Source organism: Pseudoliparis swirei, chromosome 1 (genome assembly GCF_029220125.1).
Source record: "Pseudoliparis swirei isolate HS2019 ecotype Mariana Trench chromosome 1, NWPU_hadal_v1, whole genome shotgun sequence".
In the NCBI taxonomy this organism is placed as follows: domain Eukaryota; kingdom Metazoa; phylum Chordata; class Actinopteri; order Perciformes; family Liparidae; genus Pseudoliparis; species Pseudoliparis swirei.
Window position 1 is genome coordinate 22,525,580 of NC_079388.1, and position 20,630 is coordinate 22,546,209.

General features: G+C 48.6%; 1 protein-coding gene across 1 annotated transcript; it reads right to left on the minus strand.

Annotated features, from left to right (window-relative positions):
- Positions 1-493: 493 nt before the first annotated feature.
- On the minus strand, positions 494-17,060 carry ntaq1 (N-terminal glutamine amidase 1). The gene is made up of 6 exons (XM_056421877.1): positions 16,932-17,060; positions 10,608-10,707; positions 10,414-10,464; positions 6,149-6,297; positions 591-694; positions 494-504 (listed from the first exon to the last, which is right to left on the minus strand). Exons 1-6 carry the CDS (start codon positions 16,967-16,969, stop codon positions 494-496), a joined length of 453 nt encoding a protein of 150 aa, XP_056277852.1. The 5' UTR covers positions 16,970-17,060.
- Positions 17,061-20,630: the final 3,570 nt, after the last annotated feature.

The window sequence follows — 20,630 nt, forward strand, 5'->3', positions numbered from 1 at the left end:
CAGTGTGATGTCATTGTGATGTCATTGTGATGTCAGTGTGATGTCATTGTGATGTCATTGTGATGTCAGTGTGATGTCACAGATGTCAGTGATGTCACAGATGACATTGTGATGTCAGTGTGATGTCAGTGTGATGTCAGTGTGTCAGTGTGATGTCAGTGTGTCAGTGTGATGTCATTGTGATGTCAGTGTGATGTCAGTGTGATGTCAGTGTGATGTCAGTGTGTCAGTGTGATGTCAGTGTGTCAGTGTGATGTCAGTGTGGTGTCAGTGTGGTGTCAGTGTGGTGTCAGTGTGATGTCAGTGACGTCACGTGATGCCAAAAGATGTCAGTGTGATGTCAGTGTGATGTCAGTGTGATGTCATTGTGATGTCAGTGTGGTGTCAGTGTGATGTCAGTGTGATGTCATTGTGATGTCAGTGTGATGTCAGTGTGATGTCAGTGTGATGTCAGTGATGTCATTGCGGAGTCAGTGATGTCAGTGCGGCGTCATCAGATGCTGGCTGGTGATGTCAGTGTGATGTCAGCACACGGTTAACGTTAGCAACAGGTGCTGGCGGAAGTGTCATGACCCAGGTCTGGCGATTACAGCGTGGGGGGGCCATCTTCCAGGACCCATCAGAGTTCTTCATGTGCGACCGATCCGACGCAAAATTCAACAGGAAGCTGTCAGCAGGAACGACACGCAACTTCCTGTTGGAAAAGAGACAAAGGTGTGACATCAGAATGATCACTACCTTTCCTCTGAGCGCTTCAGACCGGTCTCCTCAGGGTCAGCTCCACCGAGGCCCCTGAGCCGGGCGAGGACGGGTCCCTGTGGTCTTCAGGTGTACATTTTGTGTGTGTTACCCGTGTGTGTTACCCGTGTGTTACCCGTGTGTTACCCGTGTGTGTTACCTGTGTGTGTACCCGTGTGTTACCTGTTGTGTTACCTGTGTGTGTTACCCGTGTGTGTTACCCGTGTGTTACCCGTGTGTGTTACCCGTGTGTTACCCGTGTGTTACCCGTGTGTTACCCGTGTGTTACGCGCTGTTACCAGTGTGTTGGCCCGTAAGCTACCCGTGTTACCCAGGTGTGTGTTACCCGCAGGTGTTACCCGTGTTACCTGTGTGTGTGTTACCCGCAGCACTCCGCGACCGTGCTGCCATCTGCAAGTACCCGCGGTAAGCACTGCAAAGCGCGTTCGTGCTACCCGGTAAGCACTGCGGTGCGCTACTCCGCAGCGCACCGCGGTAAGCATCTGCAAGTGCTACCCGTGCTACTCCGCGGTGCTAATCGCAGGCGCAATTCGCAAGCATTCGCGGTAAAGTACTGCGTTACACCAGCAGTTACATGTGTGTGTGTGTTACCTGTGTGAGTTACCTGTGTGTTACCCAGGTAAGCTACCCGTGTTACCTGTGTAAGCTACCCGTGTTACCTGTGTGTTAATCTGCAGGTTACCCGTGTGTGTTACCCGTAGGTAAGACGTAGGTAAGTTACTCAGTGGTGTGTAAGTTACCTGTGTGTGTTACCTGCAGTGTGCTACCTGCAGGTTACCTGCGGTGTGTTACCTGTGTGTTGCTACATCCGTGTGTGTTACCTGTGTGTTACATCTGCAAAGTTACCTGTGTGTTACTCCGTGGTGTGACCCGTGTGTTACCTGCAAAAGTTACCCGTGTGTTACATGTGTGTGTTACCCGTGTGAGTTACCTGTGTGTGTTTCCCGTGTGTGTTTCCCGTGTGTGTTACCCGTGTGTGTTACCTGTGTGTGTTACCCGCAGGTGTTACCCGTGTTACCCAGGCACTGTGTGACCTATGTGTGTGACCCATGTGTGTTACCCGCGGTGTGTTACCTGCAGGTAGTTACCCGTGGTGTGTTACCCGTGGTACACTGTGTGTTACCCGCGGTGTTACCCGTAGGTGTTACCCTGTGTGTTACCTGCGTTACCGCGGTGTTACCCGTGTAAGTGTTACCCGTAGGTGTTGACCTGCAAAGCATCTGCAGGTTAATTCGTGTTACCCGTGTGTGTTACAATCTGCAGTTACCCATGTGTGTTAAGCCACCCGTGTGTGTTACCCGTGTTACCCGGTGTGTGTTACCCAGTACCCGGTGTTACCTGTGTGTGTTACCTGCAGGTGTGTTACCCGTATGTAAGTTACCTGTGTGCCACATCTGCAGGTGTTACCCGTGTGTTACCTGTGTTGGGCCCGTGTCATCTGTGTGTGTTACCCTGTGTGTGCTACCCGTGTAAAGCTACCCGTAGTTACCTGTGTGTTACCTGTGTGTACACCTGTGTGTACACTCAAAGTTACCCGTGTGTATTACCAGGTGTTACCCTGTGTACATCTGTATTACCCAGTGTTACCTGTAAGCACTGTAAGTTACCCGTGTGTGTGTTAGCATGTGTGTTACCTGTGTGATACTCCGTGTGTGTTAGCATTCGTGTGCGCATCTGCGCGACCTGGGTGTGCGAATCGTGTGTGTGTTACCTGTAAAAGTTACCCTGTGGTAATGCGACCGTATGTGTGTTACCCGTGTGTGTTACCTGTGTGTGTTACCCAGTGTGTTACTCGCGGTAAGTTATCCGTAAATCTGCGGTAAGTTACCCGCGGTGTGTACACCAAGGTGTGTGTTACGGCCGTGTTAGCGCCCGTGGTGTTGGCCGTGTGTAAATATCTGCAGGTTACCCGTGTGTGTTACCCGTGTTACCTGTATGTTGGATCGTGTGTGTTACCAGTGTGTTACCTGTGTTACCTTGAAAAGCTACTGTATGCGGTGTTACACCTGCAGTGTGTTGACCTGTAAAAGCTACCTGTGTGTGTTACCCGTAGGTGGTATCTGTGTTACCCGTGGTGTTACATGTGTGTTACCTGTGTGAGTTACCAGTGTGTTACCTGTAAATAATTGCAGCACCTGTGTGTTACCCGTGTGTTACTCCGGTGTTGGAATTGCAGCGATCTGCGCGTTACCCGTGTTATCTGCGGTGTTACCCGGTGTTACAGGTGTGTTATCTGCAGGTAAGTTACCTGCGTGTTACCTGTGTGTTACCCGTGTGTGTTACCCGCGGTGTGTTACTCCAGGTGTTACCCGTGTGTTACCCGCAGGTGTTACCTGTGTGTTACCCAGTGTTACCTGTGTGTGTTACCTGTGTGTTACCTGCGTTACATCTGTGGTGTTACCCGTGTGTTACCTGTGTACACTGCAGTGTTACAAGGCGTGTGTGTTACCGTGCAGGAGTCACCCAAAAGCCCTCCGCAGCCTGCCAGGTGTTACCCGTAAAAGCTACTCCAGGTAAGCCACCGTGTGTCTTGCAAAGTTACCTGCAGGACCCATGGTGACCCATGTAAGTTACCCGTGTGTTACCTGTGTGTTACCCGCAGGTGTTACCTGCAGGTGTTACCCAGGTTACCTGCAGTGTGTTACCCGGTGGTGTGTTACCCGTGTGAAACATCTGCGGTGTGTTACCCGTGTTACCTGTGTGTGTTCGTGTTACCTGTGTGTTACCCAGGCGTGTGTGTTACCCGTGTGTTACCCGTGGTGTTACCTGTGTTAATTCGTAAATACCTGTGTTAATTGCGGTGTGTTACCCATGTTACCTGTGTGTTCGTGTGTTACCCGCAGGTGTTACCCGTGTTAATCTGCAGGTACCCGTAGGTACCTGTGTGTTACCCAGTTACCCGCAGTGTTACCCGCGGTGTTACCCAGGTATACCGTGTGTGCAAGTTAATTGTGTGTCATCCGTGTGTACGTGTGTGTTACCTGGGTGTGTTGATCTGCACACTCCTTTGTGTTACCTGTGTGGTGTTGATCCGGCAAGTCACCCGTGTGTGTTACATGTGTGTTACCTGTGTGTGTTACCTGTGTGTGTTACCCGTGTGTGTTACCCAGTAAGTTAATTGCAGGTGTTGCATCTGCAGGTGTTAATTGCGGTGTTACATGTGTTACCTGTGTGTTCGTGTTACCTGTGTGTGTTACCCGTATTACTCCGTGGTAAGTTACCCGTGTGTTACCCGTGCAGGTTACCTGTGTGTTAATTCGCAGTGTTACCCAGTAAGTGTGTGTTATCTGGTGTTAATTCGTGGTGTACACCCGTGTGTTACCCGTGTGTTACCCGTGTGTGTTACCCGCGTGTTACCCGTGTGTTACCCGTGTGTTAACGGCCTGTGTGTTACCCGTGTAAGTTACCCATGTGTTACTCGCGGTGTTGGTCTGTGTGTTACCTGCGGTGTTAATCTGCAGGTGTTACCCCGTGCCACCCGCGTGTGTTACCCGGTGTTACCCGTAAAGTTACCTGTACATCTGCAGTGTGTTAACCCGCAGGTAAGTTACCCGTGTGTTACCCGTGTGTTACCCGTGTGTGTTACCCGCAAGTGTTACCCGCAAAGCCACCCCGCGGTGTAAGTTACCCGTGGTGTGTTACCTGTGGGCATCTGCAAAGCTACTCCGTGTGTGTTACCCGTGTGTTACCTGTGTGTTACCTGTGTGTGTTACCCGTGTGTGTTACCTGTGTGTTACCCGTGTGTTACCCGTGTGTTACCCGTGTGTTACCCGTGTGTTACCCGTGTGTAAGCTAATTCGGTGGTGCCATCTGCAGTGTTACCCGCAGGCACTCGGTGTTACCCGGTGTGTTACCCGTGTTACCTGTGCGGCACTGCGTTACCCGCAGTGTGTTACCCGTGCGTTAACGCGGTGTTACCCGTGTGTTACCCGTGGTGTTACCCGTTGTGTTACCCGTGTTACCCGTGTTACCTGTGTGTTAACGCGGTGTGTTACCCGTGGTGTGTTACCCGGGTGGTGTTACCCGTGGTACCCGTAATCGCGGTGTGTTACCCGTGTTACCCGTGTGTTATCTGCAGGCATCTTTGTGTTAAGCACCCGCGGTAAGCAATTCGTGGCAGTGTTACCCGTGTGTTACCCGTGGTAAGTTACCATCTGTTACCCGTGGTGTGTTACCCGCAGTTACCTGCGGTGTGTTACCCGTGTGTGTTACCTGTAAAGTACATCTGTGTTACCCGTAAAAGGTTCGTGTGTTACCTGTGTGTTACCCGTGTGTTACCCGCGGTGTGTTACCCGTCAGTGGTAAGCATCTGTGTGTTATCTGTGTGTTACCTGTGTAAAAGCTACCCGTGTGTCTTATCCGTGTTAACCCGGTGGTAAGCTCCGTGGTGTTACCCGTGTGTTACCCGCGTGTTACCCGTGTGTTACCCGTGTGTTACCCGTGTGTGTTACCCGCGTGTTACCAGGCATTCGTGTTACCCGTGGTAAAGCCCGTGGTGTGTTACCTGCGGTGTTACCCGCGTTACCCGCGGTGGTGTTACCCGTGTGTGTTACCCATGTGTGTTACCCGTGTGTTGTTACAATTCGCAAAGTTACCTGTGTGTGTTACCCGTGTGTTACCTGTGTGTGTTACCTGTGTGTTACCCGTGTGTTATCCCGCAGGTCCTTACCTAAAGTTCCGCAGGTTACCTGTGTGTGTTTTACCTGTGTGTGTTACCTGTGTAAGTTACCTGGTGTGTTACCTGTGTGTCTTATCCGTGTGTGTTACCTGTGTGTTAATTTGTGTGTTACCCGTGGTGTGTTACCTGTGTGTTATCCGCAGTACCTGTGTGTGTTACCCGTAAAGGTTACCTGTGTGTGTTGGCATGTGTGTTACCTGTGTTACATGTGTGTGTTAATTCGCGGTGGTGTTACTCGTGTGTTACCCGGTGTTACCTGTGCAGTGTTGATCCGTGTGTTACCCGTGTGTGTTACCTGTGTGTTACATGTGTGTGTTACCTGTGTGTGTTACCCGTGTAACATGTGTGTTACCTGTAAAAGCCACCCGTGTTATCGTGTGTTACCCCGCGGTATGTTGACCCGTGGTACCTGCAGTGTTAACCGGTGTTACCCGTGGTAAAGTTACCTGTGTATATCCGTGTTACCCGCAGGTGTTAATTCGTGTTACCTGTGTGTGTTAATTGTGTGTTACATATGTGTGTTACCCGTGTGTTACCCGTGTTACCTGTGTGTACAATTGCAGGTGTGTTACCCAGGCATACCTGTGGTGTGTCCAATTCTGCAGGTGTTACCTGGTGTTACCCGTGTGCTACCCGCTAATTCGTGTGTTACCCGTGTGCCATTCACCTGCAAATTGTGTGTTACCCGTGTGTGTTACCTGTGTGTGTTACCTGTGGTACTCGGGCTGCAGGCTGCGGTCTGAGCGCAGGGCCTGGGCCCCGTACAGCTGCAGGCTGCAGGGAAACGACAGCTCAGAGTCCAGATCATAAACCAGAGAGCAGGAAGGAGGTCTGACCTGCAGCAGCACCACGTGGTAGTCCTGGAAAACACCATGTCATCATGATGACATCATGACGACATCACCGCTCCACCTGGTCCAGCCTGACTGTACTGTGACTGTCATTTTGCTTCATTCAGAACATTCTGGAAGAAAGAGTTCATTTCAACCTGAACCATGATCCTATTGTTGTAAAGATAAACAATGACGTTGTTAGTTAGTCAATGAAGGAGGATGAAGACAGTCAATGAGGGAGGATGAAGACAGTCAATGAAGGAGGATGAAGACAGTCAATGAGGGAGGATGAAGACAGTCAATGAAGGAGGATGAAGACAGTCAATGAAGGAGGATGAAGACAGTCAATGAGGGAGGATGAAGACAGTCAATGAGGGAGGATGAATAATAATGAAGGAGGATGAAGACAGGCCAATGAGGGAGGATAAAGATCAACAATGCTGGAGGATGAAGAGCAGTCAATGAGGGAGGGGATGAAGAATAGTCAATGAGGGAGGATGAACACATAGTCAATAGGAGGATGAAGATAGTCAATGAGGAGGAAGAGTCAATGAAGGAGGATGAAGACAGCTAATGAAGGAGGATGAAGATAATCAATGAGGAGGCATGAACAGTCAACAGGGAGAATGAAGACAGTCAATGAGGGAGGATGAAGACAGTCAATGAAGGAGGATGAAGACAGTCAATGAGGGAGGATGAAGACAGTCAATGAAGGAGGATGAAGACAGTCAATGAAGGAGGATGAAGACAGTCAATGAAGGAGGATGAAGACAGTCAATGAGGGAGGATGAAGACAACAATGAAGGAGGATGAAGACAGTCAATGAGGGAGGATGAACACAGTCAATGAAGGAGGATGAACACAGTCAATGAGGGAGGATGAAGACAGTCAATGAGGGAGGATGAACACAGTCAATGAGGGAGGATGAACACAGTCAATGAGGGAGGATGAAGACAGTCAATGAAGGAGGATGAAGACAGTCAATGAAGGAGGATGAAGACAGTCAATGAAGGAGGACACATAGACAGTCAATGAAGGAGGATGAAGACAGTCAATGAGGGAGGAGATAAAGACAGTCAATGAAGGAGGATGAAGATGAAGTCAATGAAGGAGGATGAAGACAGTCAATGAAGGAGGATGAAGACAGTCAATGAGGGAGGATGAAGACAGTCAATGAGGGAGGATGAAGACAGTCAATGAGGGAGGATGAAGACAGTCAATGAGGGAGGATGAAGACAGTCAATGAGGGAGGATGAAGACAGTCAATGAGGGAGGATGAAGACAGTCAATGAAGGAGGATGAAGACAGTCAATGAGGAGTGATGAAGATAGTCAATGAGGGAGGATGAAGAGAAGTCAATGAGGAGAGATATGAAGACAGTCAATGAGGGAGGATGAAGAAGGGTGCCACGTGAGGGAGGATGAAGAGCAAAATCAATGAAGGAGGATGAAGACAGTCAATGAGGGAGGATGAAGACAGTCAATGAAGGAGGATGAAGACAGTCAATGAAGGAGGATGAAGACAGTCAATGAGGGAGGATGAACAGTCAATGAGGGAGGATGAACACAGTCAATGAGGGAGAAGACAGTCAATGAGGGAGGATGAAGACAGTCAATGAGGGAGGATGAAGACAGTCAATGAAGGAGGATGAAGACAGTCAATGAGGGAGGATGAAGACAGTCAATGAAGGAGGATGAAGACAGTCAATGAAGGAGGATGAAGACAGTCAATGAAGGAGGATGAAGACAGTCAATGAGGGAGGATGAAGACAGTCAATGAAGGAGGATGAAGACAGTCAATGAAGGAGGATGAAGACAGTCAATGAAGGAGGATGAAGACAGTCAATGAGGGAGGATGAAGACAGTCAATGAAGGAGGATGAAGACAGTCAATGAGGAGGATGAAGACAGTCAATGAAGGAGGATGAAGATAGTCAATGAAGGAGGATGAAGACAGTCAATGAGGATGAACAGTCACGAGGGAGGATGAAGACAGTCAATGAGGAGGATGAACACAGTCAATGAGGGAGAACAAGACAAATAATGAGGGGAGGATGAAGGGTGATTACAGTCAATGAGGGAGGATGAAGACAGTCAATGAAGGAGGATGAAGACAGTCACGAAGGAGGATGAAGACAGTCAATGAAGGAGTGAAGATAGTCAATGAAGGAGGATGAACAGTCAATGAAGGAGGATGAAGACAGTCAATGAAGGAGGATGAAGACAGTCAATGAGGAGGATGAAGACAGTCAATGAAGGAGGATGAACACAGTCAACAGGAGGATGAAGACAGTCAATGAGGGAGGATGAACACAGTCACGAAGGAGGATGAACACAGTCAATGAGGGAGGGATGAAGACAGTCAATGAGGAGGATGAAGATAGTCAATGAGGGAGGGGATGAAGACAGTCAATGAAGGAGGATGAAGACAGTCAATGAGGGAGGATGAAGACAGTCAATGAAGGAGGATGAAGACAGTCAATGAAGGAGGATGAAGACAGTCAATGAGGAGGATGAAGAATAATGAGGGAGGATGAAGAGTCAATGAGGAGGATGAAGACAAATAATGAGGAGGATGAAGACAGTCAATGAAGGAGGATGAAGACAGTCAATGAAGGAGGATGAAGACAGTCAATGAGGGAGGATGAAGACAGTCAATGAGGGAGGATGAAGACAGTCAATGAGGGAGGATGAAGACAGTCAATGAGGGAGGATGAAGACAGTCAATGAAGGAGGATGAAGACAGTCAATGAGGGAGGATGAAGACAGTCAACAATGAGGGAGGATGAAGACAGAAGTCAATGAGGAGGATGAAGAGTCAATGAGGGAGGATGAAGATAAAGCCAATGAAGGAGGATGAATGACAGTAACACGAGGGAGGATGAAGACAGTCAATGAAGGAGGATGAAGACAGTCAATGAAGGAGGATGAAGACAGTCAATGAGGGAGGATGAACAGTCAATGAGGGAGGATGAACACAGTCAATGAGGGAGAATGAAGACAGTCAATGAGGGAGGATGAAGACAGTCAATGAAGGAGGATGAAGACAGTCAATGAGGGAGGATGAAGACAGTCAATTACCAAGGAGGATGAAGACAGTCAATGAAGGAGGATGAAGACAGTCAATGAAGGAGGATGAAGACAGTCAATGAAGGAGGATGAAGACAGTCAATGAAGGAGGATGAAGACAGTCAATGAAGGAGGATGAAGACAGTCAATGAGGGAGGATGAAGACAGTCAATGAAGGAGGATGAAGACAGTCAATGAGGGAGGATGAACACAGTCAATGAAGGAGGATGAACACAGTCAATGAGGGAGGATGAAGACAGTCAATGAGGGAGGATGAACACAGTCAATGAGGGAGGATGAAGACAGCTGTAATGGAGATAAGACAGTCAATGAGGGAGGATGAAGACAGTCAATGAAGGAGGATGAAGACAGTCAATGAAGGAGGATGAAGACAGTCAATGAGGGAGGACAAATAATGAGGAGGACAGTCATTGAAGGAGATGAAGACAGTCAATGAGGGAGTGTGATGAAGACAGTCAATGAGGAGAGGATGAAGAATAGTCAATGAGGGAGGGATGAAGACAGTCAATGAAGGAGGATGAAGACAGTCAATGAGGGAGGATGAAGATAACAATGAGGGAGGATGAACATGAGTCAATGAAGGAGGATGAAGACAGTCAATGAAGAGTGATGAAGACAGTCAATGAAGGAGGATGAAGATAGTCAATGAGGGAGGATGAAGACAGTCAATGAAGGAGAGGATGAAGACAAATAACACGAGGATGAAGACAGTCAATGAAGGAGGATGAAGACAGTCAATGAGGGAGGATGAAGACAGTCAATGAAGGAGGATGAAGACAGTCAATGAGGGAGGATGAACACAGTCAATGAAGGAGGATGAAGACAGTCAATGAAGGAGGATGAAGACAGTCAATGAGGGAGGATGAAGACAGTCAATGAGGGAGGATGAAGACAGTCAATGAGGTCTCCTAAGGATTATTCAATCAGTCGTTCTCAGTTGTACTAGCTAACCCATCATCGTAGTACCAGCCAATCAGAGCACAGCAGGGCGGGACTTAGGGGAACACTGTAGTCTCTTATGAATTAACTGTGACATTTCAGTTGTTATGGATCACCCAGACAACGGGATGCTCTCCTCGTCCAGACTTCTGCTTCCACAGGGGAACCTGATGGAGAACAAACAGCAGCTTCAGAACCAGACAGGAGTTCTGTGTCAGACCTGATGTAGAGAACCGGACTCATGCTCTAGAACCGCAAGACTTTAAAACGAGGTACAGATGTCCTGACATGTTCTCCTGTGTGTCCTCACCATTCGCTTCTCATTTGAGATGAAAACCACAAAGAAGTCCTCCAGCTGGGCGGTTCTGTCCCTCCGGACCGACTCACACAGAGTCCAAACGTTTTCCTCACTGCAGAACAAGAAAACAAGTTGGTAGAACCTCTGTGGAACTGGTCTTAGAGGTCTGCTGATAGAGGACTCCTCTCTGTGCTGGTCTTGTTAGACCTTAGTGCTGATAGAGGACTCATCTCTGTAGTGCTGGCTATTACACATACTAGAGAGCTTGTAGTACCACGTTGTTACCCCCACTAGAGCTTGTAGTACCATATACCCCACTAGAGCTTAGAAACCATGCTACCCTACCAGAGAGCTTAGAGCCCAAGCATGCCACCTAATTAGAGAGCTTGTAGAAAAATATTACCCCACTAGAGAGCTTGTAGCACCATTATTGATTTCCCAATTAGAGAGCTTGCATTACCATGTTACTTCCACTAGAGAGCTTGTAGAAACCATGTTACCCCACTAGAGAGCCCAGTACCACAAGTCACTCTAACTAGAGGGCTTTCCTGTAGTACCATGTTACCCCACCAGAGAGCTTTGTAGTAATCATATTACATTCCCCCACTAGAGAGCGAAATTGTAGTACCATATTACCCCACTCAGAGAGCTTAGTAGACCAGCTGTAACCCCACTCAGAGAGCTTAGTAGTACCATGTTACCCCACTCAGAGAGCCTGTACCATGTTACCCCACTAGAGGGCTCCAGGAGTGTACCATGTTACCCTCACTCAGAGAGCTGTAGTACCATGTTACCCCACTAGAGAGCTTGTAGTGTACCATGTTGACTTTGACCACTAGAGAGCTTGTAGAAAAATTACGGTTACCCCACTAGAGAGCCAGTAGTACCATGTTACCCCACTAGAGAGCCTGTAGTACCATGTCATCCCCACTCAGAGTAGCTTGTAGTAATTATTATTACCCTCACTAGAGGGCTTGTAGCACCATGTTACCCCACTAGAGAGGGCTTGTAGGTACCATGTTACCTCCACTCAGGAGTGAGCTTGTAGTACCACAATGTTACCCCCACTAGAGAGCTTAGTACCATGTTACCCCACTAGAGGGCTTGTAGTACCACAGCCATACCCCACTAGAGAGCTTAGTACTTCATGCCACTCTTAATTAGGAGGGCTTGTGGCAGTACACATGTTACCCCACCAGAGAGCTTGTAGTACCATGTTAGCATTACCCCACTAGAGAGCTTTCAGGTACCATGTTACCCCACTAGAGAGCTTCTTAGTAAATTATTACCCCACTAGAGAGCTTGTAGAAAATTACCTCACTGAGCTGTAGTACCACAGCACCCCACTAGAGAGCTTGTAGTACCATGTTACCCCCACTAAAGAGCTTGAAAATTAGTACATATTACCCCACTAGAGAGTTTGTAGTACCATGTTACCCCACTAAAGAGCTAGTACCATATTACCCCACTAGAGAGCTTGTAGTACCACAGCACCCTGCACTAGAGAGCGTGTAGTACCATGTTACCCTCACTAGAGAGCTTGTGGTAGCTCATGTTACCCCACTAGAGAGCTTGTAGTACCATGTTACCCCACTCAGAGAGCTTATGGTACCACATTACCCCACTAGAGAGTTTGTAGAAAATTACTACATGTTACCCCCACTAGAGAGCTTGTAGTACCACACACTTCCCCCACTCAGAGTAGCTTGTAGTACCACAAGGCTCCACTAGAGGGCTTGTTGCACCATGTTACCCCACTAGAGAGCTTGTAGTCCATATTACCCCATCAGAGAGCTTGTAGTACCATGTTGGCTCCCACTAGAGAGCTTGTAGTACCATGTTACTCCACTAGAGAGCTTAGAAAATTACCACATTATTACTCAGAGAGCTTGTAGTACCATGTTACCCACCAGAGAGCTTGTAGCACCATATTACCTAATTAGAGAGCTTAGAAATTAAGTGGCTATCTCACTCAGAGAGCCGTGAAAATTACATGCTCCCACTAGAGAGCTTGTAGTACTCATGTTACTCCACTAGAGGGCTTGTGGCACCATGTTACCCCACTAGAGAGCTTGTAGTACCATGTTACTTCCCACTAGAGGGGCTTGTAGTACCATGTTACCCCACTAGAGAGCTTGTAGTACCATGTTACCCCACTAGAGAGCTTGTAGTACCATAGGTTACCCCACTAGAGAGCTTAGTAGTCCCATATTACCCCACTAGAGAGCTGTGTAGTACCATGTTACCCCACCAGAGCTTGTAGTACCATGTTACCCCACTAGAGAGCTTGTAGTACCATGTTACTCCACCAGAGGGCTTGTGAGTACCAAGGTTACCCCACTAGAGAGCTTGTAGTCCCATAAGTTACCCCACTCAGAGAGCTTGTAGTACCATGTTACCCCACTAGAGAGCTTTGTAGAAAACCATGTTACTCCCACTAGAGAGCTTAGGTAGTACCATAGAGAGTTAATACCACAATACCCCACTAGAGTATTTTAGTACCATGTTACCCCACTAGAGAGCCTGTCCAGGTACCATGTTACCCTCACTCAGAGAGCTTAGAAAATTATTATTACCCTCACTAGAGAGTTTAGTACCATGTTACTCCACTCAGTAGAGCTTGTAGTGTTCATATTACCCCTACTTAGAGAGCTTCTAGAACCATGTTACTCCACTCAGAGAGCTTATAGTACCATATTACCCCTACTCAGAGAGCTTTGTAGTACCATGTTACCCCACTAGAGTGCCTCTAGTAGCATGGGTGTTGCACCACCAGAGAGCTTGTAGTACCTGCTGTTACCCCACACTAGAGAGCTTGTAGTACCATGTTACCCCTACCTAGAGAGCTTTGTGTGTACCATGTTACCCCACTAGAGCTTGTAGTGCTTGGCTATTACCCCCCTTAATTAGAGACACCATTTTACTAGAGGTGGGGCATTTGTGGTTCCTAGAGTCTAAAGTGCAGGAGGAGCCAGGAGCCTCAGGCATCAAGCTGCCTCCCTCTTTATGGAACTAGCCCACCCTTCAGTCCTGAGACTCCGCCCCTCATGGAGACTGAACATTTCCTGATGGTCTGATAGTTAAACCTGAACCAGGTCCACCTGGAGATGCCAGAGGCTGAGAGGCTATACGAGGGACGCTGAGGGAGACACTGAGCCTCTCCTCCTCTCTCCTTATGGACTTTCTTTAGACACACTGGAGCCTCCTCTCTCTTATGGACGTTTAGGATACACTGAGCCCTCTCCTCTCTCCTAAGGACGCTTCAGGATACACTGAGCCTTCTCCCTCTCTCCTGGCGGATCGCTTTTAGGATACACCTGAGCCCTCTCTCCTCTCTCCTTATGGACGCTGAGATACCTGAGTCTTCTCTCTCCTTAGTGGACGCTTAGAGACACTCTGAGCCCTCTCTCCTCTCTCCTTATGGACGCTTAGGATACACTGAGCTCCTCTCTCTCTCTCCTTATGGATTTTAGGATACACTGAGCCTCTCTCTCCTCTCTCCTTATGGATGGCCAGAGACACTGAGCTCCTCTCTCCTCTCCCTCTCTCCTTATGGACGCTAGATACACTGAGCCCTCCTTATGGACGCTAGGATACACTGAGCTCCCTCTCTCCTCTCTCCTTATGGACGCTTAGATACACTGAGCTCCTCCCTCTCCTCTCCTCTCATGGACGCTTAGGATGCACTGAGCCCTCTCCTCTCTCTTATGGACGCTTAGGATACACTGAGCTCCCTCTCCTCTCCTTATGGACGCTGAGAGACACTGAGCCTTTCTCCTCCTCTCTCCTTAGGCGGACGTTTAGGATACTACTCGAGCCCTCTCTCCCTCTCCTTATGGACGCTTTAGATGCACTGAGCCCTCTCTCCTCTCTCCTTATGGACGCTTTAGGATACACTGAGCCTCTCTCCTCTCCTGAGGACGCTTTGCAGAGACACTGAGCCCTCTCCTCTCTCCTCTCTCCGCGGATCGCTTGAGGATATTGGCACTGAGCCCTCTCTCCTCTCTCCTTGCGGACGCTTAGGACACACTGAGCTCCTCTCTCCTTATGGATCGCCTTAGGAGACACTGGAGCCCTCTCTCCTATGGACGCCCAGGATGGCACTGAGCCCTCTCTCTCTCTCCTTATGGACGCGAGGATACACTGAGCCCTCTCTCCCTCATGGACGCTTAGGATACACTGAGCCCTCTCTCCCTCTCCTTATGGACGCGAGGATACACCTCCTGAGCTCCCTCTCCTCTCTCCCCAGACATTAGTATGCACTGAGCCTCTCTCCCCTGGCGGACGCTAGGATACACTGAGCCTCCTCCTCTCTCTCTCCTTATGGACGCTTAGGACACACTGAGTCTCCCCTGCCACCCCAGCTTCCAGCCCTCCTTCCAATGGCCCCCGCCTTTCTCTGTACTCTTCTGGCCTTAGGGAACAACAGTACTATACACCCGGGCAGTAGCATAATCCCAGTACTGGTGCATGTGGCAGTAGTATAACCGGTAGTACCACAGCATGTGGTAGTATAACCTGCATCACCAGCGTGGTGCAGTATAATCCCGGTAGTACTGGCCATATGCGCAGTAGTATAACTTAACGCATCGCTGGTGCATGTGGCAGTATAACTTGTAGCATGACACAGCATGCGGCAGTAGTATAACCTGTAGTACTGCCGTGCATGTGCGGCAGTATAACCCCAGTACCACACAGCATGTGGCAGTAGTACAATTTGGTCGTGACATTGTGCATGTGGCAGTAGATAACTTGTAGCATGACACAGTATGTGGTGCAGAGCATCCAGCACTAACAGTGTGGCAGCAGTATAACTCAGTACGACATGTATGTAGTAGATAACTTGTAGTACCACACAGTCTGTGGCAGTAGGCAACGTCGACCACACAGCATGTGGCAGTAGTACAACTTGTAGTACTACACAGTATGTAAGCAGTAGTATAACCCTGCAGCACAAACACAGTATGCGGCAGTAGTATAACCTGTCGCACCACACAGCATGTGGCAGTAGTAACTTGTAGTATGACAGCATGTGGCAGTAGCATAACCGTGCACAACACAGTATGTGCAATAGTATAACTTTGTCGCACTATTGTGCATGTGGCAGTAGTATAACGTCGACGGCTACAGTATGTGGCAGTATAACTTGCAGCGACAGCATGTGGCGGTAGTATAACTGTGGTACTACAGTATGTGGCGGTAGTATAACTTGTATGTAGACAGTATGTGGCAGTAGTATAACGGTAGTACCACAGCATGTGGCAGTAGTATAACTTGTAGTACCACACAGCAGCATGTGTGGCAGTAGTATAACTTGTCGACCACACAGCATGGTATAAAGTAGTATAACTTGTAGTACCACACAGTATGTGGCAGTAGTATAACCTAGTACTGGCCACAGTATGTGGCAGCAGTACAATCCCAGGTAATTCAACAGCATGTGGCAGTAGTATAACCTAGTACCCACTCAGTATGTGCATAACTTCAGTACTCCACCAGTATGTGGCAGAACTCTGTAGTACCCACCAGTATGTGGCAGTAGTATAACTTGTAGTATGACACAGCCCGTGCAGTAGTATAAACTTGTAGTACTCACCAGTATGTGCAGTAGTATAACTTGTAGTACCACACAGTATGTGCAGTAGTATAACCCAGTACTACACAGTATGTGGCAGAAGAACTGTAGTACTCAACGTATGTAGTAGTATAATCCCAGTACTCACCAGCATGTGGCAGTAGTATAACTTGTAGCACTACACAGTATGTGGCAGTAGTATAACTTGTAGCATGACAGTGCGGTAAAGATAACCTTGTGGCACTGCTACAATAGTATGTGGCAGTAGTATAAATTTGTAGTACCACACAGTATGTGGCAGTAGTATAACCTAGTACTCCACCAGTATGTGGTAGTATAATCCTGTAGTACTGGCTGCATGTGGCAGTATAACCTTGTAGTACTACAGTCTGTGGCAGTAGTATAACTTTTAGTACTACACAGTATGTGGCAGTAGTATAACTTGTAGTACTCACCAGTATGTGGCAGTAGTATAACTTGTAGTATGACACAGTCTGTGGCAGTAGTATAATCCTAGTACCACCAGCATGTGGCAGTAGTATAACCAGTAGTATGACACAGTCTGTGCAGTAGTATAACTTGTAGTACTCACCAGTATAAAAGTAGTATAACTTGTACCACACAGTCTGTGGCAGTAGTATAACCCCAGTACTCACCAGTATGTGGCAGTAGTATAACTTGTAGTACTACACAGTCTGTGGCAGTAGTATAACTTGTAGTACTCACCAGTATGTGGCAGTAGTATAACTTGTAGTACTCACCAGTAACAGCTCGTATAAACACAGTTCTCACGTTCCATGTTGAGGCACTGAGAACGGTGACGTCACTTTCCAGTCAAGTTTAAACTTATGTTCCTTTGCTCAACTTCAGGTCTGAGGACCTCGGTTCAGGTCTGGGGAGCTCGGCAGGTCTCTTGCTCAGGCTCCGCGGAGCCTGGTTAGGTCTGAGGAGCTGTCTGGGGTCTGGGAGTCGGCTTGAGGTCTCGGGAGCTCGGTTAACGTCTCGGTTCAGGCTGGGAGTCGTTAAGGTCTGTCTGTGGCTGGGAGCTCGGTTAGTCTCGGTTCAGGTCTCGTGGGAGCTCGGTTACAGTCCGGTTCAGGTCTGAGGAGCTCGGTTCAGGTCTGAGGACCTCGGTTCAGGTCTGGGGAGCTCGGTTCAGGTCTCGGGAGCTCGGTTAACGTCTCGGTTCAGGTCTCGGGAGCTCGGTTAAGGTCTCGGTTCAGGTCTGGGGAGCTCGGTTAAGGTCTCGGTTCAGGTCTCGGGAGCTCGGTTCAGGTCTGAGGAGCTCTGTTCAGGTCTCGGTTCAGGTCTCAGGAGCTCTGTTCAGGTCTCGGGGGCTCGGTTAAGGTCTCGGTTCAGGTCTGAGGAGCTCTGTTCAGGTCTCGGGAGCTCTGTTCAGGTCTCGGTTAAGGCCCCGGCTCAGGTCTGGAGAGCTCTGTTCAGTCTCGGGGCTCGGTTAAGGTCTCGGTTCAGGTCTGAGGAGCTCTGTTCAGGTCTCGGGAGCTTGGTTAAGGTCTCGGGAGCTTGGTTAAGGTCTCGGTTCAGGTCTGAGGAGCTCTGTTCAGGTCTCGGTTCAGGTCTGAGGGGGCTCTGTTCAGGTCTCAGTTGTTAAGGTTGTTCGGTTAGACCTTCGGTCTCGGGTCCTGTTCCGGTTTTAAAACCCTTTTTCCCCCCTTTGGACTTTTACATACCCCTTCCCGGGGTTAAATCACTGAGCTTTCTTTTCCCCTTTAGGGCTTTGGTACATGGCTTTTTCCCCTTTTTTAGGACGCAGGACACTGGCTTTCCTTTCATGGGCCCCTTAGAGCACTGGGGCTTTTCCTTCTCCTTTAGGAGTTTTAGGTTTTACACTGAGCTCTTCTCTCCCCCCTTAGGACGCTTAGGATACACTGTGCTCCTCTCTTTTGTGGTTCCTGGGAGTCTAAGTAGGAGGCCAGGCCTTCCAGGTGTCAAGCTCCTCCTCTTGTGGAACCAGCTCCACCTTCAGTCCTGGAGACTCCGCCCCTCATGGAACTGAAGGCGTTCCTCTGATGGTCTGATAGTTAAGCCTGAGCCAGGTTCACCTGGGTCTGCTAGAGGCTGAGAGGCTGGGGGGCCAACTTGGGAAACAGAGCCCTCTCTCCTCTCTCCTTATGGATCGCTTAGGACACACTGATTCTCTCCTCTCCTTATGGACTAGGACACACTGAGCCCTCTCTCCCTCTCTCCTTATGGACGCCAGGATGCACTGAGCCCTCTCTCCTCTCTCCCTTATGGCCTTAGATACACTGAGCTCCCTCCTCTCTCCTTAAGGACGCCAGGATGCACTGAGCCCTCTCCTCTCTCTCTCATGGACGCCAGGGCACACTGAGCCTCTCCTCCTCCTCCTCTCTCCTGGCGGACGCTATAGGAGACCGAGCCCTCTCCTCTCTCCTGGCGGACGCTTAGACACACTGAGCCTCCTCCTCTCTCCTTATGACGCTTAGGATGCACTGAGTCTCTCCTCTCTCCTTATGGATCGCTAGGATACACTGAGCTCCTCTCCTTATGTACGCTTATACTGAGCTCCTCCTCTCCTTATGGACGCTTAGATACACCTTGAGCCCTCCCTCTCTCTCCTTATGGACGCTTAGGACACACTCGAGCCCTCTCTCCCTCTCTCCTTATGGATCGCTTAGATGCACTGAGCTCCTCTCCTCTCTCCTTATGGACGCTTAGGGACACACTGAGCCTCCTCCTCTCCTTATGGACGCCAGGGAGACACTGAGCCTTCTCTCCTCTCCTCTCTCCTTATGGACGCTTAGGATACACCTGAGCCCTCTCTCCTCTCTTATGGACGCTTAGGATGCCACCGAGCCCTCTCTCCTTATGGACGCTTAGGAGACACTGAGCTCCTCTCTCCATGGACGCTTAGGATGCACTGAGCCTCTCTCCTCTCTCCTTATGGACGCCAGGGCTACTGAGCCTCTCCTCTCCTTATGGACGCTTAGAGACACTGAGCCCTCTCTCCTCTCCTCTCCCCTTAAGGACGCTTAGGACACACTGAGCCCCTCTCCTCTCTCCTTAGGGTCGTTTAGGATACACTGAGCCTCTCTCCTTATGGACCTTTAGGAGACACTGAGCCCTCTCTCCATGGACGCTTAGGAGACACTGGAGCTCCTCCTCTCCTCATGGGACGCTAGGAGACACTGGAGCTCTCTCCTCTCCTTATGGACGCTTAGGATACACTGAGCTCCTCTCTCCTCTCTCCTTATGGACGTTTAGGATACACTGAGCTCCCCGTCACCCTGCTTCCAGCCCTCCTTTCCAATGGCCCCGCCTCTTTCTCTGTACCTTCTGCCTTAAGGGAACAATGTTGTAGTACTATAATATCTGGCAGTAGTATAACTTGTAGTACTACACAGTATGTGGCAGTAGTATAACTTGTAGTACTACACAGTATGTGGCAGTAGTATAACTTGCTCTACTGCTGTGCATGTGGCAGTAGTATAACTTGTAGTATGACACATGTATATAGTATAACTTGTCGTACTACACAGTATGTGGCAGTAGTATAACTTGTAGTATGACAGTATGTGGCAGTAGTATAACTTGTAGTACTACACAGTATGTGGCAGTAGTATAACTTGTCGTACTACACAGTATGTGGCAGTAGTATAACTTGTAGTATGACAGTATGTGGCAGTAGTATAACTTGTAGTACTACACAGTATGTGGCGGTAGTATAACTTGTAGTATGACAGTATGTGGCAGTAGTATGTCCTTGTAGTACTCAACAGTATGTGGCAGTAGTATAACTTGTAGTACTCACCAGTATGTGGCAGTAGTATAACTTGTAGTACTCACCAGTATGTGGCAGTAGTATAACTTGTAGTACTCACCAGTATGTGGCAGTAGTATAACTTGTAGTATGACACAGTCTGTGGCAGTAGTATAACTTGTAGTACTCACCAGTATGTGGCAGTAGTATAACTTGTAGTACTACACAGTATGTGGCAGTAGTATAACTTGTAGTACTACACAGTATGTGGCAGTAGTATAACTTGTAGTACTACACAGTATGTGGCAGTAGTATAACTTGTAGTACTCAACAGTATGTGGCAGTAGTATAACTTGTAGTACTCACCAGTATGTGGCAGTAGTATAACTTGTAGTACTCACCAGTATGTGGCAGTAGTATAACTTGTAGTACTCACCAGTATGTGGCAGTAGTATAACTTGTAGTATGACACAGTCTGTGGCAGTAGTATAACTTGTAGTACTCACCAGTATGTGGCAGTAGTATAACTTGTAGTACGACACAGTATGTGGCAGTAGAGCAACTTGTAGTACAAGTATGTAAGGTAGTATAACTCTTGCAGCACCACCAGTATGTGGCAGTAGTATAACTTGTAGTATGACACAGTATGTGGCAGTAGTATAACTTGTAGTACTACACAGTATGTGGCAGTAGTATAACCAGTACCACACAGTCTGTATAG